The sequence below is a fragment of the Loxodonta africana genome, chromosome 2 (genome assembly GCF_030014295.1).
Source record: "Loxodonta africana isolate mLoxAfr1 chromosome 2, mLoxAfr1.hap2, whole genome shotgun sequence".
In the NCBI taxonomy this organism is placed as follows: Eukaryota; Metazoa; Chordata; class Mammalia; order Proboscidea; family Elephantidae; genus Loxodonta; species Loxodonta africana.
In genome coordinates, this window is record NC_087343.1 from 25719327 (window position 1) to 25746706 (window position 27380).

A 27380-nucleotide genomic window follows, 5' to 3' on the forward strand; every position below is an offset into this window, starting at 1 on the left:
CTCCCATCTCATGGTCTAATCCAAAGTCCCTGATATGGCCTACAAGGCTCTCCATGACAGACCCGTCTCCTTCTGACCTCATCTCTGCCCACACTCCTTTTCACTAACTGTACTCCAGCCCCACTGGCCACCTTGCCCAGACACTCCTGCTTCAGAGATTTTGCTACTACTCCTCATTCTTTCTGAAATGTACATCCCAAGACATTACATGGATCACCCCTCATTCCTTCAGGTTTATGCTCAAATTTTAGCCTCACATAGATGTCTTTTCTGACCACCTCACTATAAGATAGTTTCCACCTTTCACAATACTTGTTACTTGCTCACCATGCTTTATGTTTTATAGTGGAACTTATCAGTGCTCATACCCTCTACTGTTGAGTCGATTCCAACTCTAAAGGACAGAATAGAGCTGCCCCATAGGGCTTCCCAGGAGTGGCTGGTGGATTCGAACTGCCAACTATTTAGTTAGCAGCCAAACTCTTAACCATTGCACCATCAGGCCTCCATCAGTGCTCGTAAAAAACAAACGAAAAAACCTGTTGCCTTCCAGTAGGTTCCGACTCATAGCAACTCTATAGGACAAAATAGAACTGCCCATAGGGTTTCCAAGGAGCAGCAGGTGGATTTGAACTGCTGACCTTTCAGTTAGCAGCCTGAGCTCTTGACCACTTCATCATCATTAGTCCTCATAAACCTGATGCCCTTGAGTCAATTCTGACTCCTAGTGATCCTATAGGACAGAGTAGAACTGCCCCACAAGGTTTCCCAGGAGCACCTGGTGGATTTGAACTGCTGACCTTTTGGTTAGCAGCCCTAGCTCTTAACCACAATGCCACCAGAGTTTCACAGTGATGGTTAATTTACTTGTTCATCAACTGACTTCCCCGACGGAAATGGAAGTTACTTGAGTACAGGGACTATGTGCTTTCTCAATTTATATGCTTCTTTCCCATGCCACCTGGTGGTGCAGTGGTTAAAGGGATCGGCTGCTAACTGAAGAGTCATTGGTTGAATACCACCAGTGGCTCTGAGGGAGAAAGATGTGGCAGCCTGCTTTCGTAGAGATTTACAGCCTTGGAAACCCTATATGGTCTCTATGAGTCTCAATCGACTTAAAGACAGTTCCCCCCACCTCCATGCCACCATCCAATAAAAGACAAAAGTACATGTAATGAATGTAATCATTTCTTTAGAAAATCTCAACTAACTTTGCTCTCTCCTTCTGCAACCGTGTTCTGCATTTACCCATTTAATCCGATTAAACTGCTTTTTTTCATCATTCAACTTAGTTTTTCTCCTAATTCTTTTTGCTTTTTTGCTTATGATCCCCACAAACCGATCGTTATCCTCTCTCATTTCTTCCAGTCCTTCAGTGATTAGGGCTTATTGATATTGGGTTTCCTTCACCACGATTTCAGCTATCACCAGGAATGTGTGAATTACATATTTACACTTTCAGAAAAGTTATAAATGGTTCAAGATCAGTGGGGCTGGAATTTACTTCTGGGTCTTATTTTTACATTAAAATGTTTCTGTGTTTATAGCCCAAATTTAAAATTGTCATTAAACTCTGCTGAGATTAAAAAATAATTAAGCAAATTAATAGACTTGCTCATTACAACTTAACATATATTCCTGCTGGTTCACAGAATAAGTGTCCGTGGAAGTAAAAACCTCATGCTTATTGAATTTATTTTTGTTTTTAATTTAAAACACGGCTAATAGAAAGAAAATTAAAATCATTTGTCATTTTAATTTTCATTCTTTCTCTTCTTTAATTACAGTCAGCTGTCTAAAAGTTTGTCTGGGTACCTTTTTCAATTTGATGACTCCTTCTTGTGTATCCTCATCTGTGACAATATCAAACAAATTTCCCCCATCTCCTGGCACAATATTGTACTCAATTTCTGCATTTTTCCCAAAATCAGGATCCACAGCTCTTATTCTTCCAATAGCTGAGCCCACAGGAGAAGACTCAGGAACTTTCAGATGGAAGATGCCTGCCAAGACATATAAAATTTACATTGACAGTGGAGTTATTAAGGTATATAGTAAGATTATCAGGCTTGAAAATACAGTCTATAGGAAGTAAATCAAATTTACAACAAAATAGTGCAAAATGAGAAGGCAATATGCTGTCAGATTAAGAGTTATCACTAGGAGTACTAACTTCACTCTTCCATAGGTCCTGCTCAAGAATTTTAATTAGGCATTATATAGTGAACAGAATGTGTTTAACTAAAATTACTATGAACAAATATTTCACATGCTAGCAGCATCAAAGTATACCAAATATCAAATGTGAAGGTAGAAATATCAATGAAATTAACTGCTGTCAATACAATAGAATCCAAGATGCAAGACATAGATAGATAGATGGATAGATAGATAGTTGATAGGTAGGTAGATAGATAGATAGATAGATAGATAGATAGATAGATAGATAGATAGATAGATAGATAGATTGATAGATGATAGACAGATAGATAGATAGATGATGGATGGACAGATGCTTAGATATTTATAGGAAATTAAAGTTTCTTAAAACCATTTAATAAATATAAATAGTTAAGCTAAATATGACTCTGTAAAATGAACTGTATAGTTTAACCAAAATTTGGGAATTTATGCCAGTTGAGTATGATGGAATTAGAAGTATTATATTGTAGATTAAGATTCAATTTATGTTTAGTAAATTTTTAATAGGAACTTTGCTAGGTATTTTCACACACATTTAAATCAGGATATATAGTTCTCTCAAGTTTTTTAGCATTTAAGAGAAAGAAGTAAAAGGCTTATTTTACATACATATGTAGATAGTATGTTTATACATATACATACACATACAGAATGTTTTATAAATATATATATAATATATTTGTAAAGTATAACATGAAGGAAAACATATATGCTTTTTTACTGAAAGCTAATCAAACAAGTGTTAATACATTAAACACTATTCCCTTTAAACAGAAATAAAGAGGGAGAGAATGGAAGGAAATAAAAATCCAAAAGCAAAACTAAATATACACACACACAAAGTTTACATTTTGATATTGAACGTCCAGTTATTAACTTCTATTAATACACAGTGAATTGTGTTTCCCTGCAGGTGAAGCTCCGCAGCAGTTCATTGGCTTTGGACTTGTAGTTAGTTATAGACATTAAATTAAAAAGGTCTTCCACATGTTTGGTGCATGGTGAAGTTCATTCAGAAAACCACACAGGGATATTAGAATTAATTGCTTCAACAATCTATGAGAAAGTAATTAATCACATCTTGTGAGCTTCTGACAAATACATGCTTGATCACTCCCAATTATTGTTAGAGATCATGTAATTCTTTCACATTTAGTTTCAAAATTTGAAAATATCAATACCCTTGGAAGCAGTTAAACTTATCGTGTGTCGAAAAACAAAACAAAACAAAAAAACAGACAGCATTGGGTACTGTAATTACAGTAAAATCAACCTTGTTTGTAGCCGATGGATATTACATAAATGTAGCATATATTTGGCCTCAAGAAGGATAAGTACTCACCTATATCTTGTCTGGCTCGATGTAAGAGAGAGAAGGCATATTTGACAATGATCCAAAATAATTATACATAATTAATTAAATTAATTAATAATATGGCTTTCTTCATAGAAGAGTTTAGGTTTCTACTTATGAGAACAAATTTAAAAGAATAAATAAATCAATAAGTCTACATATGCAGAACTTGCCAAGTAGCAATGATGTTATGTAGACATTAAAACTTTAGGTGCTATAAAAACATTATGAAACAATCTCAGTTAAAAATGGTCATATTAATTGATCAAAATGGCAACTTCTAATAGGCCGGGATTACATTTCATTACGTTTTACTTCCTAAACACCTAGCACAGTGCCTGTCATATAGAGGTGCTCAGTGTTTGCTGAACTTAAAACAGAGTTTGAACTTGAGGCAACCAGAGCAAAGAGGACCTAATAACAACAGTTGTAATATTGATAATAATAATAAGTGTCATTGTTTTTCCATTGCCTATAATAGGATGAAGATAGTTATTCAAGAGGAATCTTTGTGATTTCTAATAATCATGATTACTTGATTCCAACTCATAGTGACCCCTTCAGGCAGAGTAGAACTGCCCCATAGGGTTTCCAAGGAGCACCTGGTGGATTTGAACTGCCAATCTTTTGGTTAGCAGCTGTAGCTCTTAACCACTACCCCACCAGGGTTTCCATGATTACTTTAGCAGAAACTTAACGTGACTTTTACAACCTACATTTTTTTTAACGTGTTTCAGAATAGCTAGATTTGACCCAATCTATATTTTTTCAAGTAATAAAGCTATTAAGTATAACCACTTCCTATAAAATTCAGAATTTTTGTTTCAACATTATGATGTAACTTTTGCTTCATAATATATATATACTTAACCCCAAAAAGTAATTTAAATAGCATCAGATAATACAGACTATAAATGGAAGAGTTTCTTTTTCAAGACAATATGCTGAGATACCAGATTTTATTTTATTGTTTGTTTTATAAAAGAACGTTTTATGAGAATAACAAGAAATGTGAAGACAGCTATTCTCTGTAATACTCTATCAAAATAAATCAAGTAGTAGTTTTATTTATTAAATTTTGCAGCATAAATTATTCCCTCAAATGTTATTAGTATTCGATGGCGTTGGAAAACTGTACTAAGATAGTTGCACTGTCCAAAAAGATTGACTCAATAGTATACCACTAACAGGCTTCCCCTTCCCCCCAAATTAAGATATAATGAACGTAAAACAGGGATTTACCACTTACAACTTTTCTGTGCATTGAGGTTTTACCATGTTTAAAGCACACATTTATAGAGGGCTAGATTTTCTGTTCTTTACACAGCAGACATACATTTTTGTAAGGTGGAAGGCACTCACATTCATTAAGACAGGCATTTTTCAATAAAATATTGTAGTTGATAATAACATCTTCAGAATATGGAGCAGGTCAGGGAAACTATGCATTAGTCATGTCAGATTGTTTAGGTTCCGTTGGTTTATTTCCAAAGACTTGACATTTTATCATTTCTAGAAACTCAACAGCAATAAAGCTGGGGTCATTCAGATTAATGCAAAGCTCTGAAGTAATCGTCAGCTGTGCCAAGTCGGATAGCTTATGATGTACTATGTAATTACACTGCCATCATCTTCTAGGCGTCCCACTTTTGACGCATATGAAACATCTTAACGGTACTACCTGTACAGCACAGATTAAGAAATAAAACAGTCGACAAGAAATTATCATAGAGTCAATAAGAATATATACTTACCTATTTTTCAGTCATCAAGTAAACACACTATGCTTAACAAAAATGACCATTTTCCCACGGAAAAGGAGAACATGAACTCAGGTAGAATTTTAGTGGGGAAATTCTCTAACTTCTTACTGATAGCATTCTCTGTTAATTCCAAAGGCCAAAATATCTGTTACTCAGTTATAGGCTAAGTGAGTACCCTCTTAGTGATTATATCACTTGAAAAATTATGCTTTGGCTATACTGTAATTATTAGGACTCAAACCATGGGGGAGAGGGATACATTCATTCATTCATTGCTACCTGAAAAGATAATGTTTTTCTTTCCTTTTTTTTTTCCTTTGGGGAAAGTTCTGTTGATAAAGGCGCCAAAAAAATATATCCACAGTCAACAAAATATATATTAATATGTTAGAATTTACTCAGAGAGAAAGATTATATGACCAGAATAAATACTTTAAAGTGAATCAATAAATTATCCAATACAAATAACAACACAATCATTCAGCAATATGAATAGCAAGTGATAAGGTGATGGATTGATTCACTACAAATTAACTTTTGAAATAACTTTTATTTTATATTGATAGTAATAACTAGTTCAAAGTTACTCAGAATCAATATATAAGTCATTGCTCAACATTAAAGAAAACATATCTATACCCCATAAGTAACCAATCCATAAGTGACTAGGATTTAAATACTAGAAATAATGAAAAGTTAAAATAAAATTTATTTCAAAATGATGTGTTAAACATTTTTTTAAGATCTTGGAGAAAAAAAAAAAACTTCTAAGACCACCTGAAAAGACTATTACTTAGAAAATTGATTTACATTTAAACTTCAGAAAATAAATACATTTTGCCACTAAACTGTTGATTCAATGATTGAATTCAGACATCGAATTGTTCAAAGAGTGACCGTACACAGTTTTTGTGCATTGCCATCTAGTGACATGGGAATACAATTTTGCTCTAGTAATATTTTACTTTTTTAATTTCTAAATTAAATATAATAAGAACATGTAAAATGCTTTCATCTTCTCATAAAAAATGAAAGCAAACAGCATATCTGTGTGAGTAAAAGAGGATTTTATAGAAGCTGTGTACCTGTTTTAGCCATTCGTTACCTCTTTTACCTTGGGCAAAATGTATAATTTTTCTTTTCCTGATATATAAAATTAGTATACTATGAACAACAATAGGTACACAGATTTTTTTCAAGATCTTAAAAAAATGTTTAACACATCAATTTGAAATAAATTTTACTTTAACTTTCCATTATTTCTAGTATTGTAGTATTTAAATCCTAATTGCTTTTGGATTAGTATCTTGTAAGGTATAAATAAGTTTTCTGTAAAGTTGAGTAAGGACTAATGACATATATTGTTTCTGAGTGACTTTAGTCATTACTATGAACACAGAATAAAGTTTATTTCAAAAGTTACTTTGTAGTGAGTCAATTCATCTTATTACTTGATATTCATATTGCTGAATGATTACATGCTGTTGTTACTGGTATTGGATAATCAATTGATGCACTTAAAGTATTTATTCTGGTCATATAATCTTTATCTCTGAATAAATTCTAACATATTAATTTATATTTTGTTGAGGGAAGATAACATATTTTTGGTGCCTTTATTTTTTTTATCAAAGAAAGTTCAGTTAGAACTTTCTTCAAAGAGAAAAAAAAGGAAAGAAAATATATTGTTTATTCTTTCTCTTTAGGAAGCAATGAATGAATGAATGGCCCAGTGGTTAAGAGCTATGGCTGCTAACCAGAAGATCAGCAGTTTGAATCCACTAGCTGCTCCCTGGAAACCCTATGGGGCAGTTCTACCCTGTCCTATACGGCCACTAGGAGTTGAACTTGATGGCAGCAGGGTTTTTGTTTTGTTTTGTTTTTAGTTATTAATAATACTTAGCTGATAGGTTTGTTTTTGAAAGGGCACTTATAGATTAACGTAGGACAGCATTTTATATGGTCATTAGTTACATTTGAAGGAGTGTTTTATAGATGATCTCTCTATATACTGTGTTCATTTCCTATGGCTGATGTAACAAATTACCACAAACTGGGTGGCTTCACACTACAGGAGTCTATTCTCTCACAGTTCTGGAGGCTAGAAGTGTGAATTTAAGGTGTTAGCAAGGCCATGTTCCCTCCGAGACTCTAGGGGAGAGTCTGTTCCATACCCTTCTTTTAGCTTCTGGTGTCACTGGTAATCCTTCATGTAACTTGGCCGGTACACACACCACTCAAGTCTCTGGCACAGTCATTGCATGACATTCTTTCTTATGTCACCGTGTCTGCATCTTTCCTCTTCTCATGAGGACACCAGTCATATTGGGTTAGAACACACCCAAATGACCTCATCTTAACTTGACTGTGTCTGCAAAGACCCTTTTTCCATTAAGGTCATATTCACCAACATATCTTTGTGGAGGACACAATTCAACTCACAGCGTGCAAAACTTTTCTGTAGTAATGATGATAGACGATAGAAAACTGCCAACAGGTCTGAACATGAAAGAAAAAGGAGGTGTAAAAAGAGTTTTGAAAAAGTTATGTCATTTTAACCTAAATATGTTTTCTATATCTTAAAAATTGGAGGGTATGGGAATAAAAATATTTCAATGCGTGAAGAATATTTTCTGCCCTCTATTTTCTCGAAAGCCTGAGGTTATGAATATTTTCAGTAAGCTCAAATGAAAGTAATAGAAATACAGTCCAAAAGAGAAAAAAAAAAATCCTGATAATAAAGTTGGATTCCAGCTGAATTTTAGTAAGCATACCAAACATATGAATGAAATCCCTCAGTAATGACAGAGAAATTCAGTCTTGCTAATTCTTAGGGTGAGCTTATAATCAACACATTTTTGAGATTGCCAAGTATTTGGCATCAAAGTTTGTACTGAATTAGTTAAATTACTTCACTTTTGAAAGATTATAATTGCCAAGTCTAGATTTTATTAAATAACCATATATATAAATATTAATTGTGATTAACACAAGACCAAATATATTAATGGGTTAAGTTATATAAATTACATGTAACACTAGCACTGTTTTTTTTTTAATTCTAGCAGTATTTCTTTCCTCTGAATGATGAGAAATTTATTCCTCTAAAATTTCTAATTCTGAGCAACCAAACACAACACAAAAACTTAGTGCTTGCTATTGATGAATTGTCTTTTTGAAATTGATTTTGTTTTATGTTGATAAAAATAACTAAATTTACTCAGAAACAATGTATAAGTCCTTGCTCAACATTACGTAAAACTTTTTTATACATTAAAAATAAATAAATAAATAAAAACCCTTTGCCTTTGAGTTGATTCTGGCTCATAGCGACCCTACAGGACAGAGCAGAATTGTAAGGAATGGTTGGTGGATTGGAGCTCCAGGCCTTAGTCAGCAGCCAAATGCATAACAGCTGCTCCACCAAGGCTCCTATTTATACATTGTTTTTGTTGTTAGTGCCATCAAGTCGGTTTTGACTCACAGAGCTCCTAGGCACAACAGAATGAAACACTGCCCAGTCCTGCGCCATCCTCACAATTGTTGTCATGATCGCGCCCATTGTTGCAGCCACTGTGTCAGTCCATCCCACTGAGGGTCTTCCTCTCTTTCGCTGACCCCCTACTTTACCAAGTATGATGTCCTTCTCCAGGGCCTGATTCCTTCGGATAACACGTCCTAAGTAAGTGAAATGTAGTCTCGCCATCCTTGCTTCTAACGTGCATTCTAGTTGTACTTCATCCAAGACAGATTTGTTCATTCTTTTGGCAGTCCATGGTATATTCAATATTCTTCACCAACACCAGAATTCAAAAACGACAATTCTTCTTTGGTCTTTGTTATTAATTGTCCAGCTTTCATAAGCATATAATGCGATTGGAAATACCATGGCTTGGGTCAGGCGCACCTTAGTCCTCAAGGTGACATCTTTGTTTTTCAGAATTTTAAAGAGGTCTTTTGCAGCTGATTTGCCCAATGCAATGTGTCTTTTATTTTTTTCATTGCTCCTGTGTTTCCAAGCATGGGTGTTGATTGTGGATCCAAGTAAAATGAAATCCTTGACAAACACAATCTTTTCTCCATTTATCATGATGTTGCCTCTTGGTCCAGTTGTGAGGACTTATACAGTACAAGTAACTAATTCATAAGCAATTTTAGATTGTAGATAGTATTAAGTCTTTTGGTATCTAGATTATTGATATTTGATTTAACTAAACATTTTAATAGACTCCATCATAGAATTCTGAGAAAAATAAATAAATAAATGAAGACGGTGTGTATCCTGATGGATATAATCTAGGGGAGGAACAAATTAATTAAATCATCACACAAAGCAAAATGCAAAATAACATCAGTGCAATAAAAGAAATATATACAAATCTTTACAATTATTATGACCTTTAAGCTGGAGTCTGAGCTGAGTCAACTAGGTGATGTTGGGACTTTGGGGTGAGCTGGCCAAAGATATTCTAAATGGAAGTAACCATATGACAAAGCAGATGTGTCCACAGTCTTCTGTCTTACCATTTTGATTTTTCAATTACTCCTAATGCAACCTATCACCTATAACATAAGAAATACCTCCAGTATATTAATCCTTCCATCCATTATCTCTTGTCTTTCTTCTTACCTCCTCCAACCAAAACACATGATTTAACAACTCAATATCATATTAACCTATAGTCTGTACTTGCATGTAATAGTAATTATACTGTTTATTATAATGGTCTAAATATCAGGACATGTTTGTTCTCTCACCTGGCTAACTCTTATTCCAGGTTTCAGAAATATATGTGGACACTACTTGTCTCCAAGCCTTCTTAGATTTGCTCTCTAACGATTTGTGTGCCCTTACACATTTAGTTATCATTTTGTGCTTATGTCTATCATTGTTTTTACTCCAAGTAGTGTTATTGTCCATTGACTTTTAACTTATTCCTCTTGTTATACATTGAGCTGCTTAAAGGAAAAGATTAAAATTTTTCATTACCTTAATGGAGTACAAAAAAGTTATAGTCTTTTTTTTTGCATTTACATCTTGATAAAACCTGCACACAATGAATCATTATTCATTGAATGCTATATTTTAATGGACCTGATAATTTTATTAGCCAAATCAATTTGTTGTCATTGTTATTTGCCATTGAGTCAATTCCAACTCATTTCAACCCTATAGGAAAGGGTAGAACTGCCCCATAGGGTTTCCAAGGCTGTAATATTTATGGAATCTGATTACCACATCTTTCTTCTTCAAAGTGGTGGGTGGATTTGAACCCACATTTATGATTAATGGTTGCTAAAACTGTCAAAAAAAAAAACCATGGACCAAAGTTTTGTGATTGCTATATTTAAGGTTCTTCTCATACCTTTGTTCATTCTCTTTTCCGCATTACCTTCTTATATTCAAAACTTAAATAGAGGTTTCTGTTCTTTGAAATCTACTTAATTTTATCCGTGCCCTGGATCTCATGCATCACTTCTATTTTTATGTCTCTTGAAAATTCTGCTTTAACTGTGACTTCCTTTTGAGGATCCTTATATTTTCAAGCACCTTTTCTCATCTCCACTCAGATTCAGAGTATCAGAAGAAAAACCCATATTCCCACTGAAATACCTTTTCAGGTGCTTTTTATCTTAATTGACTTATCCTATTTAGGAAAAAAGAAAAAACATTGCTGTCAAGTAGATTTCAACTCATAGCAACCCTAAAGGACAAAGTAGAATTGCCCCATAGAGTTTCCAAGGAATGCCTGATGGATTCAAACTGCCAATCTTTTGGATAGCAGACTTAGCACTTGGCCACCATGCCATCAGGGTTTCCTGCCTCTGAGTCCAATAAATCCCAAACCCTTTCCATTTTGCTATTACATCTCTTGATCCTGCCTACATTTATCTATTCTAAATAGCTTCCCTGGCCCTGTTCCCCAATTGCTCCCCACTTCAGCATCTATCAAGTTAGCAAACATATTTTCTAACATGTAGTTATGTTATGCTACCCCTCTACTCAGAATTGCGCAATACATAAGTAAATATACATTTATACGTCAGCATGTACCAGCTTATAACCAGCCTACTTCTACAGCTTCATGTTAAATTACAAAATAAACTTCACAGAATTCAGTAGCTAGCCCCTGAATATGTTATGCTTGGCAAAACTCCAAGACTTTGTTAATGCTTTTCCTTCTTCTTGGAAAATATTGTACATTCAATGAAATTCCTTCCAAAATGCTATCTTTGTCGTGAATAGTTTTCTAATAATTCAATTAAGATCTTAATTACTCTCTTCTATTTTATGTTACCTCGTGGACTAAGGTGCTCCTGTCTCAAGCAAAGGTATTTTCAATCTCTTCTTATGCATGAAGAAGCTGGACAATGAATAAGAAAGACCAAAGAAGAATTGGTGCTGTTGAATTATGGTATTGGCACAGAATGTTGAATATACCATTGCCTGCCAGAGGAAGGAATAAATATGTCTTGGAAGAAGTACAAGAATAATGTTCCTTAGAAGCAAGAATGGCAAGACTTTGTCTCACGTACTTTAGACATGTTATCAGAAGGGACCAGTCCCCAGAGAAGGACATCATATCTGGTAAAGTACAGGGTCAGCAAAAGACAGGAAGACTCTCAACAAGATGGGTTGACACAGTGGTTACAAGGATGGGCTCAAGCATAGCAGTGATGTGAGGATGATGCTGCAGGACCAGGCAGTGTTTCTCTCTGTTGTACATAGGGCTGCTATCAGTCAGAACTGACTTGACAACACCCTACAGCAACATAGGAATATTTATACAATAATTGTTACAAATATATTCCTATTTTTGGAATTATATTAGGCTTATAATATATTTGTGCAACTGGATATTTGTCTCATTAAGTGGTTTATCATTAACTATTTCAGCGGACTGAGGATGTTTTGTTCTGTTATACTCTGCTTAATTAGGATCAAATCTCTCTCTCGCTATATATAAATATTTATATGTATACACATATCCACCACTCGTTTGTCAGTTTGTCATAATGTGGTGTTTTCCTCGTTGTTGTGATGCCAGAAGCTATGCCACTGGAATTGCTAATACCAGTAGGGCCATACATGGTAAACAGATTTCAGTGGAGCTTCAAGACTAAGACAGGCTACAAGAAGGACCTGGCAATCTAAAAAAAATTGGCCAGAGAAATCTTTATGAATAGCAGTGAAATATTGTTTGGTATAGTACCAGAATATGAGTCCCTCGGGTTGGGAGACACTCAAAATACGACTAGGCAAGAACTGCCTCCTCAAACTAGATTCAATCCTTAATTATGCAAATTGAGTAAAGCTTTCGGAACCTTCATTAGCTGATGTGACAGGACTCAAAATGAGAAGAAACAGCTGGAAACATCTGTCAACAATCAGAACATAGAATGCATGAAGTATGAATCTAGGAAAATTTTAAGTCATCAAAAATGAAATGGGATGCATAAATATCAATATCCTAGTCATTAGTAAGCTGAAATGGACTGGTTTTGCCCATTTTGAACCAGAAAATCTTCTGAGCTGCTATGCCAGGAATGACGAATTGAAGCAGAATCTAATATTCAATGTCAAAAAGAACATTTCAAGATCTATCCTGAACTACAGCTCTGCCAGTGATGGGATAATATACATATGCCTACAAGGAAGACCAGTTAATTCCACTGTTATTCAAATTTACACACCAATCACTAATGTCTATCATGAAGAAATTGAAGATTTTTACCAACTTCTACAGGCTAAAATTGAACAAACATGCAAGCAACATGCATTAATAATTACTGGTGATTGGAAAGTGAAAGATGGAAATAAGGAAGAAGGGTCTGTAGCTGGAAAATATGGCCTTGGTTGATAGAAACAACACTGGAGATAGCATGATAGAAGTTTGCATGGACAATGATTTATTCATTGCAAATACCTTTTTTCAACAACATAAAAAGTGACTATACTCTTGGAACTCACCAGATGGAACACATGGGAATCAAATAGACTATGTCTGTGGAAAGAGATGATGGAGAATGTCAATATCATCAGTTAGAACAAAGCCAGGGGTCGAGTTTGGAACAGATCACCAATTGGTCAAGTTGATTAAAAAATAATTTTTTTTTTTTAAATTGGTCAAGTTGAAGCTGAAGAAAATTTAAAAAAGTTCATGAGAGCCAAAGTATGATCTTGAGTATACCCCACTTGCGTTCAGAGACCATCTCAAGAAGAGATTTGATACATGGAACACTAAAGACCGAAGACCAGACAAGCTGTGGGATGACATCAAAGACATCATGCGTGAAGAAAGTAAAAGGTCATTAAAAGGACAGAAAATAAAGAAAAGACTGAGTGGATATCAGAAGAGACTTTGAAACTTTTGAACGTAGAGAAGCTAAAGCAAATGGGAAAATTGACAAAGTGAAAGAGCTGAATGGAAGACTTCAAAGGATGGCTCAAGAAGACAAAGTAAAGTGTTATAATGAAATGTGCAAAGACTTGGAGTTAGAAAAACAAAAGGGAAGAACATGCTTGGCATTTTTCAACCTGAAAGAACTAAAGAAAAAATTTCAAGCCTAGAGTTGCAACACTGAAGGATTCTATGGGTAAAAAATTGAGGGACACAGGAACTATCAAAAGGCGATGGAAGAAATACACAGTCACTGTGCCAACTTTGGGTACATCCACCAATACTGGTGGATGTTCAACCATTTCAGGAGGTGGCATATGATCAAGAATCAATGGTATCAAATGAAGAAGTCCAAGCTGCACTGAAGGCAATGGCGAAAAGCAAGGCTCCAGGAATCAACAGAATACCAACTGAGATGTTTCAACAAACTGATGTAAGGCTGGATGTGTTCACTCATCTGTACCAAGACATTTAGGAGATAACCATCTGGAAGAGATTTGTATTTGTGCCCTTTCCAAAGAAAGGTGATTCAGCAGAATGTGGAAATTATCTAACAATATCATTAGCATCACACACAAGTAAAATTTTGCTGCAGATAATTTAAAAAAAAAAATTATAGCAGTACATCAACAGGGAACTGTCAAATATTCCAGACAGGTTCAGAAGATAACCTGGAATAAGGAATATCATCCCTGATGTCAGACGTATCTTGTCTGAAAGCAAAGAATATCAGAAAGATGTTTACCTGTGGTTTATTGACTATGCTAAAGCATTCGACTCTGTGGATCATAACAAATTATGGATAACAAATTATGGACGCTCCATAACACTTAATTGTGCTCATGCAGAATCTGTACAAAGAACAAGAGGCATTCTTTAGAACAGAAAAAGGGAGTGCCACGTGGTTTAAAATCAGGTAAGGTATGTGTCAGGGTTGTATCCTTTTACCGTACTTATTCATTCTGTATGCTGAGCAAGCAATCCAAGAAGCTTGACTATATGAGGAAGAATTGGGCATCAGGTTTGGAGGAAGATTCATTAACAACCAGCAATATACAGATGTCACAACCTTGCTTGCTGTAAGTGAAGAAGACTTGAAGCCCTTACTGATGAAAATCAAAGACACAGCCTTCAGTATAGGTTAACACCTCAACATAAAGAAAACAAAACCCTCACAACTGAACCAATAAGCAACAGCACGACAAATGGAAAATATGTTGAAGTGTCCAGGGTTTCATTTTACCTGGATCCGCAATCAACACTCGTGGAAGCAGCAGTCAAGGAATCATAGACATATTGCATTGGGGAAATCAGGAGCAAAGAACTCCTGAAAGTGTTAAAAAGCAAAGGTATCACTTTAAGGATGAACTTGTTCCTGTCCCAAGACACGGTATTTTCAGTCTTCTCATACGCATTTGAAAGCTGAATAATGAATAAGACTTCTTGTTTACATGTTGCTGTAAAAAATTAGCATAGGGAGTTTAGGAAAATACTTTCTAGAGGGGAGGGCCATCGATGGCAAACAAACATGGAAGGCTCATGTTACTTGTGGAAAAATACGGTAATTTGGGACCAAACTGGTCACTTTATTTATTGACTTACCTTGATGATGTAAAACTGTGAGGCAGTGAGTGGTTAGTTAGCTTACTCAGGTCCCCAGTGAGTAAATGGTGGAGCTTAGATTTCAATCAGAATCTTTCCCGAGCTAAGGCTCTTTCTATGACTACCATCACAAACATAAAAATGCTCACAGTGACTTTAAGGCAATGTCCTTTCAACTTTGATTTGTGGAGTAGAGGACTGAGTGCTGATATTCCCATTCATATTCTTTCACATCCAAGAGTCAATCACTCTGAGTAGCGCCTAACAACAACAATAACAACACATCTACCTACTGGCATAATTCCGACATTTGTAGCAGTAAACTAAATTTTCATAGACATGAACATTTGAAAAGTCATAGCTTCAACGTATTATCCAATTATATTCTGCTGCATAACAAATGTAACTATGAAATCTCTGGTTCCATCCCTTACTATCTGTGTAAATCTCTTTTTTCACTTAGTTTCCATTCCAAAAAAAAAAAAAATGTCTTAACAGAATCTACATCTATGTATTAAACAAGTTAATATGAAATGTACTTTTTAGTGGTGCCTTTAGTAAATGTTCAAAAATGTCCCCTGTTATTATCTCATCACCACATTCTGTAATTCGCATCTAGGGAAAATCTTGGAACTGACAAATGCCTATGTGTAAAAAACAAAACAAAAAAAACAGGCTGGGGACTTGAGGACCTGAAGATTTAATAAGCAAGTAAGAGGTGTGTAAGGACTGCAGCCAGAGGCCTACAGATTTTCATATTATAGCCTACATCTCCTAAGATCTATTGCTGTACTCAGTTGACTCTCAACATTCAAACTCATGCCAAGATTGACAGGGGGATATCCTGTGAGGCATTTTTCTCCTATCTTTCTAGGAAGGTTGGAAGGTGAAGGGTGGGCGAACTTTATCTTTTAGATTATCTATTAAAAATGTTTGCCTATTTAGGGATCTATAATCTTTATTTTATCATAGGTAAAATTTCTTATTTGGGTTGTCAGTTATACAATGTCAAAATATGCAAACCACCCTTTCAGATTTTTTAATTTAAAAAGTATATATACATATATATATATATATATATATATATATATATATATATATATATATATATATATATATATATGTTGTTCTTAGGTGCTGTCAGATTGGTTCCAACTGAGGACCTTCTGTACAACAGAACAAAACACTGGCTGCTCCTGCACCATCTTCATAATTGTTGCTATGTTTGGGCCCATTGTTGTAGCCATGTTTGGGCCCATTGTTGTAGCCATCTTGTCTAGGGTCTTCCTCTTTTTCTCTAACCCTCTACCTTGCCAAGCATGATGTCATTCTCTGTCCTGAGGTCCTGGTCCCTCCTGATAACATGTCCAAAGTACATGAGATGAAGTCTCACCAATCTGGTTTCCAAGGAGCACTCTTGTTCATTCTTCTGACAGTCTATGGTATATTCAATATTCTTCACCAACATCATAATTCAAGGACATCAATTATTCTTCTGTCTTCCTTTTTCATCAACCAGCTTTCACACGCATATGAGTTGATTGAAAATGTTAGGGCTTGGGTCAGGCACACCTTAGTCCCTCAAAGTAATCTCTTTGTTTTTCAACATATTACTTACATTAAATGGCTAGTAGATAGATTTACATTAACACAAATTTTAATTATTTATTAGACCCTTTGTCATTAGACATTGATATTATTGTTGATAACATTGGAAAAATTGAGGAAAATATCTTTAACATCAGTTCAATTTTAAAGTTTATTTTATACAGTTCAGGAAAATAATTCAAAATTTAAGCATGTTTCTAAAAGACCCATGAACCCTGTAGCCTGGAAACTTCTGTTCTTCTAAGCATCTGTTAATGAGGTCATACAATAACCATGCAGCAATCTCCTGTCCTTTGCCACCTGGTGAGCAGGGCCAAACAAGTCATCAAAAATTTTCAGCACCAATTGAAAAAGATTCAAAAGTACAGGGTCTCATTAGCAAAGGACGTGATATTAATAGTCATAATGATAGCAATGAGAAAAGATTTAAAAACCTGTTAATTGCTTTTTGTTTCCTTACATCTGCCTACATGGAGTCTAACGGGAGTCTCAAACATTCTCCTGTGGTAGAATCTCAGAGCTCTTTCCTGACTTTGCATTCAAATCATAGTCAGTTCCCTGTTAGGCATAAAGGCATCCGTATCTGACTTCTGTTAGCTCTTTGGAAGGCTTTTAAGCAAGATATCTGACTATACATAGTGTTTAATTGTGGGGAAAAAAAAATCAAAACAATCAACAACGAATAACTTCTGAATAGCCAGTCTCTGTCCAAAATACCTATAGGGATATAATTTTGCAAGAGTAGAAACAATTCTCATGAGACACAAAATAATTAACATGCTATCCCTGTTTAATAAATAATAAAAAAGTCTTCTTCCAGAATCAAATTTTGGTGCTTCATCATAGTAAACCAATGATTTTCAAATCATGCTCCGTAGACAACTTACATCAGAGTTTCTCCAGGACACTTATTTAAAATTCAGATTTCTAGGTTCAAAGCTCTATCAATTGAAACAGATCTTCTATGGTTAGAGCACAAGATCCCAAGGGATTCTTGAGACAAATAAAATTTGAGAACCAATGTGAGAACTTCTGGTGAATATGTTGTTGTTGTTGCTGTTAGGTGCCTTTGAGTTGGTTCCGACTCATAGTGACCCTATGCACAACAGAACGAAACCCTGCCTGATCCTGAGCCATCCTTACAATCGTTGTTACGCTGGAGCTCATTGTTGCAGCCACTGTGTCAATCGACCTCGTTGAGGGTCTTCCTCTTTTCTGCTGACCCTGTACTTTGCCAAGCATGATGTCCTTCTCCAGGGACTGATCTCTCCTGACAACATGTCCAAAGTATGTAAGACACAATCTCACCATCTTTGCTTCTAAGGAGCATTCTGGTTGTACTTCTAAGATAGATTTGTTTGTTCTTTTGGCAGTCCATTGTATATTCGATATTCTTCACCAACACCACAATTCAAAGGCATCAATTCTTCGGTCTTCCTTATTCATTGTCCAGCTTTCACATGCATATGATGCGATTGGAAATACCATGGCTTGGGTCAGGCTCACCTTAGTCTTCAAGGTGACATCTTTGCTCTTCAACACTTTAAAGAGGTCCTTTGCAGCAGATTTACCCAAAGCAATGCATCTTTTGATTTCTTGACTGCTGCTTCCATGGCTGTTGACTGTGTGAATATAACCCAGACTATCATTCTTATGGTTTATTTTCAGGAAATAGTTATTGTTTATTTACGTTTATTGAGGCAGACAGAAGACCCAATTGGGAATTAAATGAGAAGTGTTTATTCCACTTGGTAAATAACCAATTTTATAATGTGTCTTGACTTTATTTTCAAGAACAGAAATCAAATGTGATGACTCTGTTTCTATCATCATGCTCATAATTTTAATGAGGCCAGATAGTGCCAGAATATAAATTGCTTGTATAATTTGTTTCAAGCATTTAAAATTACAGTTTTATTTTTATGCTTTTTAGACATGTTGTTTCAAGTAAGGGGTTATCTTGATATATGTATCCATTTAGCATCAAAAGTCTATTTTTTTGTTTTACTCATTTTTTGGGAGTTTACTGAGCTAAATAGTCATACACAGTAACCTGAATAGTCATACATAACCTGAAACAAAATATAAATTACACATAAAACACTATTTTTGAAAATAATATTCTCTCCTTACATGGATCACACCTAGGAAAGAATCATGTCCCTAAAAGCCCTGGATAAAGGAAAGTTGCCAGAGAATGCTAGAAAATGATTGTTAGAAATTATTCAAATCTCAGAAACTGGATTGTGAGAATTAAAATGTGTGCTAAAATTGTTGCTATATTAGTAAAACTAGTACTAAATTTGAAACACTTAAGCAAATATGAATTCATATTAAAATATCATGAGCTTTTTGTATTACTATTTACAACCTCTACCTGGTCTCAATTAAGAAATGCCTTAACTTCATTTTGCAGTCAAAATGTCTTTGTAAATTAAATGCTATAAATGCTTAAACTTGTTGACCAAATGAGCCCACACCAATGTCTTAGGCTGTGTTCTCTAGAGAAGCAAAACCAGTAAAGCATATACATATGTATATAGAGAGATTTATATTAAGAAAATGGCTCATGTGGTTGTAGAGGCTGGAACATCCCAAGTCTATGGGTCAGGCTAGAGGTTTCTCCTGATTTACATAGTTGCAGGGGCTGTCAAACTCATGATCAGCTAGTCAGACAGTAGGGCTCTGGATCACTGGCTGCAAAGCCTGGTGAATCCCAACATCAGCTGGCAAGATGGCATGTAAACAGCTGGCTGAGTTCCCAAGAATCGGAGGTCAGGTGAACAGGAATGAGCTATAGGATCTGGTATGATCAAAAGCCTGTGAGCATTGCCTTCAAGTCCACCTGTATTGGACACAGGCCACACCCTGAAAGAAACTCCCTTTCAAATGATTGTATACACATAGCAGATCCCATCATGGAGGTGATCACATTACAGCAAATCTCATCATGGAAGTGACCACATCATCATAGGACTGCCAAACTACATCATAATTGATGAACCACTGAGAATCATGGCCCAGCCAAACTGACATACAACCTTAATGATCACCATCTACCCCCTTGTCATCTTGGCATCTGTACACATATCCTTAAACCGTACATAACCTCTGAATAAAGAAAATTATAAAATCATACTTGTGCCTAATAAGATACAATAAACACACATACAAGACAGAAATACTCATAATAATTATGTCCCTCATTTCTGCAACTGGTCAAGTGGTTGTAACTGGTATTTAGAACTACCTTCTTCTATCACCCATTCTGTATTGTCTTTGTTCTCAGCAAGCACCTCAGCTGGTCATAGTTCTTTGCCTGCTGGCGTGATCTAAAACTTCATTCCTGAAAACTCTAGGCCATTAGTAGCCAGCCATGTTGGAATTGGGTTGCTGTAGTTTTCCACTGATTTTAATCACAGGGAATGGTAGTACAAAGAGACACCCAAAGGAATATCCTGCCTTCCAGACATGCTCATTTTACCTCCATTATGTAATATCAATCCAATTTGCTGTTGGTAACCAGGATCAATTATGCTAGCTAATATGGTAACTCCCTTCTTTGCCAGTTTATCCAGAGGCATAAGGAGCCCAAAGAGGCCAGGTGGCATTCTCAACATCCAGTTCAATGAAATCAGTGATGTGTCTCCAGGTGGAAGCATTCCTTCCTTTGGAACTAAGACCTCTAGACTCACAGGGCAAAAGGTATTAGGGGCAGGAGGCAAAAATTTTACGAGTGGGTCACTGGGGTAATATTGGGTGGTGTCACTCCCATTTCTGCCCCTTGATTCCTGGACCCATAAATCCTGGCTGTGGCAAAAGCAGCACCATATATTGGATGCTAGTTTAGAGCTTGTATAACCTCCTGGAGAACACTGCCCCAAACCTACAAGGTATTGCCACCTAACTGGTGCCTTAATTGTATCTTTAGAAGTTCATTCCATCATTCAGTCAAGCCAGCTGCTTCAGGATAAAGGAGAACATGGCAAGACCAGTGAATTCTGTGAGCATGGGCCTGCTGCCGCACTCACTTCATTTGCTGTGAAATGAATCCCTTGATCTGAGACAATGCTGCATGGGATACCATGATGATGGATAAGGTATTCTCTAAGTCCACAGGTGGAGGTTCTGGTAGTAGCATTGCTTGCAGGAAGGCAATCCATATCCCAAGTAAGTGTCCATTCCAGTAAGAATAAAATGCTGCCCTTTTCATGATGGAAGCAGTCCAGTGTAATCAACTTGCCACCAGGTTGCTGGCTGGTCACTTCAAGGAATGGTACCATATCGGGGACTCAGTGTTTGCCTCTGCTGCTGGCAGATTGGACATTCAGCAGTGGCTGTAGCCAAGTGATTGGAAGTCTATGTTGCTAAGCCGATGTGTAACCTCCAGTGCTGCCGCCATAGCCATTTTGTTCATGAGTCCATTGGGCGATGAAGGGAGTGACTGGGGGAAGAGGATGACTGGTTTTCACAGAAGCCATCAACTTATCCATTGATTGTTAAAATCCTCCTTTCCCGAGTTCACCCTTTGGTCAGCATCCATGTGAGACACAAATATCTTCACTTCTTTGGTCCATTCAGAGAGGCCTGTGCACATACCTCTTTTCCATAAAACCCTGTCTCCAATTTTCCAATTGTGTTCCTTCCAAGGCCCTGAGCATCCAGTCAAACCTTTCACCACAGCTCATGAATCAGTATACAGTCACACATCTGGACATTTCTCTTTCCAAGCAAAATGAACAACCAAGTGCACTGCTTGAAGTTCTGTCCATTGGGAGAATTTTCCTTCACCACTGTCCTTCAGGGAGGTCCCGTAAAGGGGTTGTAGTGCTGCTGCTGTCCCCTTTCAAGTGGTGCCTGCATATTGCACCCAACCATTTGTAAAACCAGCACAAGATTTTCCTTCCCCAGTCAACTGATCATAAGGGACTTCCCATGAGGCCATAGGTGCAGACTGGGAGATGGAAGGTAATGTAATAGGAGTGGGGACCATAGGCATTTTGGCCACTTCCTCATGTAACTAGCTTGTGCCTTCAGGTCCTGCTCAGGCCCGATCTCATATATAAATAGCACTTTCATTTAATGATGGAGTGTTGCTATGCATGTCCAACTTTAAGACACTGTGGGTCCAACAACACCAAATTCATGGTGGGAAGCTCAGAGTTCATGGGGATTTGGTGTTCCATGGTTAAGTGTTCAGTCTCTATTAAGGCCCAGTAGCAAGCCAAAAGCTGTTTCTCAAGAGCAGAGTAGTTACTTGCAGAGGATGGAAGGGCTTTACTCCAAAGTCCTAAAAGTCTGTGCTGTGATTTTCCAATAGGTGCCTGACAAAGTCTCCAAACAGCATCTCTATCTGCCACGGACACTTCAAGCACCATTGGATCAGCTGGATCTTGTGGCACGGTTACAGAGTCACTTGCATGGTAGCCTAAACCTGTTGAAGAGCCTTTTCTTGGTCTGTGCCCCACTTAAAACTAGCAACTTTTCTAGTCATTTCATAAATAGGCCAGGGTGGCAGACCCAAAAGAGGGGATATGTTGCCTCCCAAAAGCCATAGAGGTCCCCTAGGCATTGTGTCTCCTTTTTAGATGTGGGAAGGGCCAGATGCAATAACTAATTCTTCACTTTAGAAGGAATGTCTTGACATGCCCCACACCACTGGACCCCTAGAAATTTCACTGAGGTGGAAGGCAAGAATACTACCATTGAACCACTAGTGCCTCATCTGTGACTGGTTACCTAGTGCAACTGTTATACTGTTGTTTCATGCTTCCAGGTTTTCTCATGTTTATTCATCAGACTACGTTATAAAATGCTCAGAGCAGGCACTGTATCTTAGAAGTCTTTGTATTCTGCTCAGTACTTGGTGCAGTGGAGGTATTCAGCGTTTCATTGGTTGGTTGCTATAGCAGGAATATCTATCTCTGTCACCGCTACTTTCTCTGTCCCCAGCCTCTCTAACTGCACAGCTTCACATATCACCTCTAGGCTCATGCATGCCAAATTGATTTTCCTCCTGCCGACTCTTCTAAGGCCCTACTTGGTATTTCTCATTATCTGCAGACACTTTCCTAATTGAATATCTTCCAGGGAATTCAAATTCATTGCATCTCAAACTAAACTCCTCTCAGCATGGTGTCTTAGTCTGAGTTTGGTAGAAAGGCAAAACCATTAAAGCATATAAATATATACATAGAGTTATATTAAGGAAATGGCTCACATGGTTGTAGAGGCTGGAACATGCTAAGTCCATGGGTCAAGTTGTAGGCTTCTCCTGATTCACCTAGCCTCCAGAGCTGGCAAATCCAAGATTGGCAAATCAGACAACAGGGCTCTTGCTCACAGGCTTCAAAGACCTATGAATCCCAAGGTTGGCAGGCAAGATGGCAGGTAAGCTGCCAGCTCAAGTCCCAAGAACCGGAGGTCAGATGAACAGGAGCCAGCTTCAGGGCCCAGTGTGAGGAAAAAGCCTGTGAGCATTGTCAGAATGTCCACCTATATTGGATGCAGGTCACACCCCCAAGGAAACTCCTTTTCAACTGATTGACTATTCATAGCAGATTCCATCCTGTAGGTGATCACATCATCCTACGACTGCCAAACCACTAAGAATTATGGCCCAGTCACATTGACACACAACCTTAATGATCACAACCACCCCCCTGAACCTAAATGTTTTTAACACACTGAAGTAGTTGTCCTCATTTAAACATTAAAAGATAACACACAACACCCGTTATTCTAGTCATCCTTCTCTGATATTTGCTTCAGAGTAATTGTCACCATCTCCTCTTTTCCATCTCCTCACCTAGAAAAACTTATTGGAGACAATGACAAAATCAACAATTTGGCCTTTGACATATTGTTACATGTTGGGGTTGTTGTCAGCTACTTGCATTTTGTGTATAGGTGGGCAGATGCCCATAGCCAAACTTCCATGTATATTATATTGGGAGCCCTGGTTGTGCAATTGTTAAGCACTCAGCTGTTAACCAAAAGTTGGGTGTTTGAACTCCCATATCAGCTCTGTGGGAGAAAGGCCTGGCAACCTACACCTGTAAAGATGGCAGCTTAGAAAACCCTATGGGGAAGTTCTATTCTGTCACATGGGATCACTATAAGTCAAACATAGACTCGATGGCACCCAACAACGACACAACAAACTTTATAGATCATGCCCTACAATAACAAAGGGAGGTTGTGATAGGAACTGAAGTAATCCTTCTCACCCAAATCAGGTGGTTTCTTGGGCAACAGAGTGCCTTCTGCGAACCAAAGATCAGGAACTATTTTCTTTTTCCATTTGATTTCCCCCACGTGTCTGTTAATTGGTCGTATTGTGGAAGCTTGCGTGTTGCTGTGATGCTGGAAGTTATGTCACCGATATTCAAATGCCAGCAGGGCCACCCACAATGGATAGGTTTCAGCTGAGCCTCCAGACTAAGACAGACTAGGAAGAAGGACCCCAGCAGTCTCCTTATGAAAAGATTTAGCCAGTGAAAACCCTATGAATACCAGTGGAACGTTGCTTGATAAAATGGCAGAAGATGGGACCCTTAGGTTGGAAGGCACTCAAAAGACGACTGAGTAAGAGCTGCCTCCTCAAAGTAGAGTCGACCTTAATGACATGGATGGAGTCAAGATTTTGGGAACTTCATTTGCTGATGTGGCATGAATCAAAACGAGAAGAAACAGCTGTAAACAAAGTAGGACCTTGAGTATATCCCACCTGGATTTAGAGACCATCTCAAGAATAGATTTGACTCATTGAACACTAATGACTGAAGAACAGAGGAGTCGCAGAATGACATCAAGGACCTCATACATGAAGAAAGCAAAAGGTCATTAAAAAGACAGGAGGAAAGGAAAACACCAAAATGGTTGTCAGAAGAGACTCTGAAACTTGCTCTTGAACATCGAGTAGCTAAACCAAAAGGAAAAAAATGAAGTAAAAGAGCTGAACAGAAGATTTCAAAGGACAGCTGGAGAAGACAAGTATTATGATGACATGTATAAAGACCCCAAGATGGATAACCAAAAGAGAAGAACACCCTGTGCATTTCTCAAGCTGAAATAACTGAAGAAAAGATTCAAGTCTCGAGTTGCAATTTTGAAGGATGCTATGGGGAAAATATTAAACGACCCAAGAAGCATCTAAAGGAGGTGGAAGGAATACACAGAGTCGCTATACCAAAAAGAATTGGTCGATGTTCAAACATTTCAGGAGGCACCATATGAGCAGCAACTAATGGTACTGAAAGAAAAAGTCCAATCGGCACTGAAGACACAAGCAAAATACAAGGCTCCAGGAATTGACGGAATACCCGTTGAGATGTTTCAACAAATGGATATGGCACTGGAAGTACTCACTTGACTATACCAAGAAATTTGGAAGACAGCTCCCTGCCCGACCAACTGGAAGAGATCCATATTTATGCCTATTCCCAAGAAAGGTGATCCCACCAAATGAAGAATTTATGGAACAATATCAGTAATATCACACGCAAGCAAAATTTTTGCTGAAGAACATTCAAAAGCTGCTGCAGGGAACTGCCAGAAATTCAAGCTAGATTCAGAAAAGGGTGCAGAACCAGGGATATCATTGCTGAAGTCAGATGGACCCCGGCTGAAATAAAAGAATACCAGAAAGATGTTTACCTGTGTTTTATTGACTATGCAAATGCATTTGACTGTGTGGGTCATAACAAATTATGGATAACATTTGGAAGAATGAGAATTCCAGAACACCTAATTGTGCTCATGAGCAATCTGTATGTAGGTCAAGAGACAGTCATTCAAACAGAACAAGGGGACACTGTATGGTTTAAAATCAGGAAAGGTGTGTATCAGGGTTGTATACTTTCACCGTACCTATTCAGTCTGTATGTCAAGCAAATAATCCGAGAAGCTGGACTATATGAAGAATGCCATGTCCCGAATAGGGGAAGACTGGTTAACAACCTGAGTTATGCAGATGACACAACCTTGCTTGTTGAAAGTGCAGAGGACTTGAAGCACTTAGTGATGAAGACCAAAGACCACAGCCTTCAGTATAGATTACACCTCAACATAAAAAAAAAAAAAAAAGAAAACAAAAATTCTCACAACCGGACCAATAAGAAACATCAAATCCTTCTAAGGAACATTCTGGTTTTACTTCTTCCAAGACAGATTTGTAAAGATTTACAGCCTTTTTTTTTTTTTTTTTTTTTCTATAGCCTTAGAAACTCTATGGGGTTGTTCTACTCTGTCCTGTATGGTCACTGAGTTGGAATCCATTTGACAGCAACAGGTTTGATTTTGGAATCTTCTTAGGATGGTGATTAATGCTCAATTCTCTGTATTTGAGTTCATGTATCTTATAAATACTGGTGCCCTGCTGGCAAAGTGATTAAGCTGCTCCTGGAAACCTTATGGGGCATTTCTACTCTGTCCTATAGAGTCACTGTGAGTTGGAATCGACTGGATGGCAACAGGTCTGGTTTTTGGTTTTTATTCTACAAATGGTTTTATAATTATATTGAAAAAGGAAGAAAGAAAATAGAGTACAAATCCTAAAAATTAAATTATTTTTATTCACTCTTGTATATGGTGTACTTTATCTCATTTGTTTTAATATTTATTACAAAATTATTATTTAGAAGGAAGAGGCTGAGCGAGAGAGGCATGGATATTTTGTAAAATTTACCACATCACTTAATTGATTTGATCCATTAATGTATAATTTAGCATATTAGATGGTTTTGCCCTTTAAAATTCAAGTAACAGAAACCATCAGCATTTTTCTGTAGTTTATTTTTAACAGGTAGAGGCCTTCCAATATATATCCTTGATTGCAGTAAATGATAGCTGTATAACTATGTAGGAAGTACTTGCAAAGAAAATATATTTTCTTTTTACGACTAAAGGTAGCGGTCTTTTAACATGTCGTGTATGCTATTTCTGGAACAATGTTTTTATCTGTGTTTGTGGGAAGTTTTCTCAGTTTTCTATGCTACATTTTGAGCCAGGCACAGGCATTAAAGACTAACTGCCACTCAAAAGATACTGTGGTAAAAAGTTGGGGTTCTAAGGTCACTTTAAATTGTATCTTTGTTCTACCACCTATTGGCTGTATAGCTTTGGACAAGTTACTTAACCTTTCTTAACCTTGCTATTTTATTTCTAAAACTATGATAATACCTTTCAGTTTTTAGTGCAATTAAGTGGGAATATAGATGCAAATCATTTTGCAAAGTGCATTAGCTAATAGGCAATGTCCTTGTCACCATCGTCATATCAAATTGGCAGGTTATTCTGATATCTCAGGATTCGTCTATTTCACGCACCAATAAAGCAACAAATCACTTACACATATATCACATACGTACGTAAGCCATTCATTTCCTTTGTTTTTATCTATAACATATTGATAAAAGGAAATGAACGGAAATGGGTGATTAACAATGT

The 27380-nt window shown here is 36.9% G+C and overlaps 1 protein-coding gene across 2 annotated transcripts in view; it reads right to left on the reverse strand.

Annotated features, from left to right (window-relative positions):
• CDH12 (cadherin 12) overlaps positions 1–27380 on the reverse strand; it is a 362543-nt gene that overhangs the window by 84351 nt on the left and 250812 nt on the right. For both annotated transcript variants that reach the window (XM_064270834.1, XM_003407877.4), the window contains one exon: positions 1816–2003. In XM_064270834.1, the coding sequence (XP_064126904.1) occupies positions 1816–2003 (188 nt within the window). The remainder of the gene's footprint in view (positions 1–1815; positions 2004–27380) is intronic.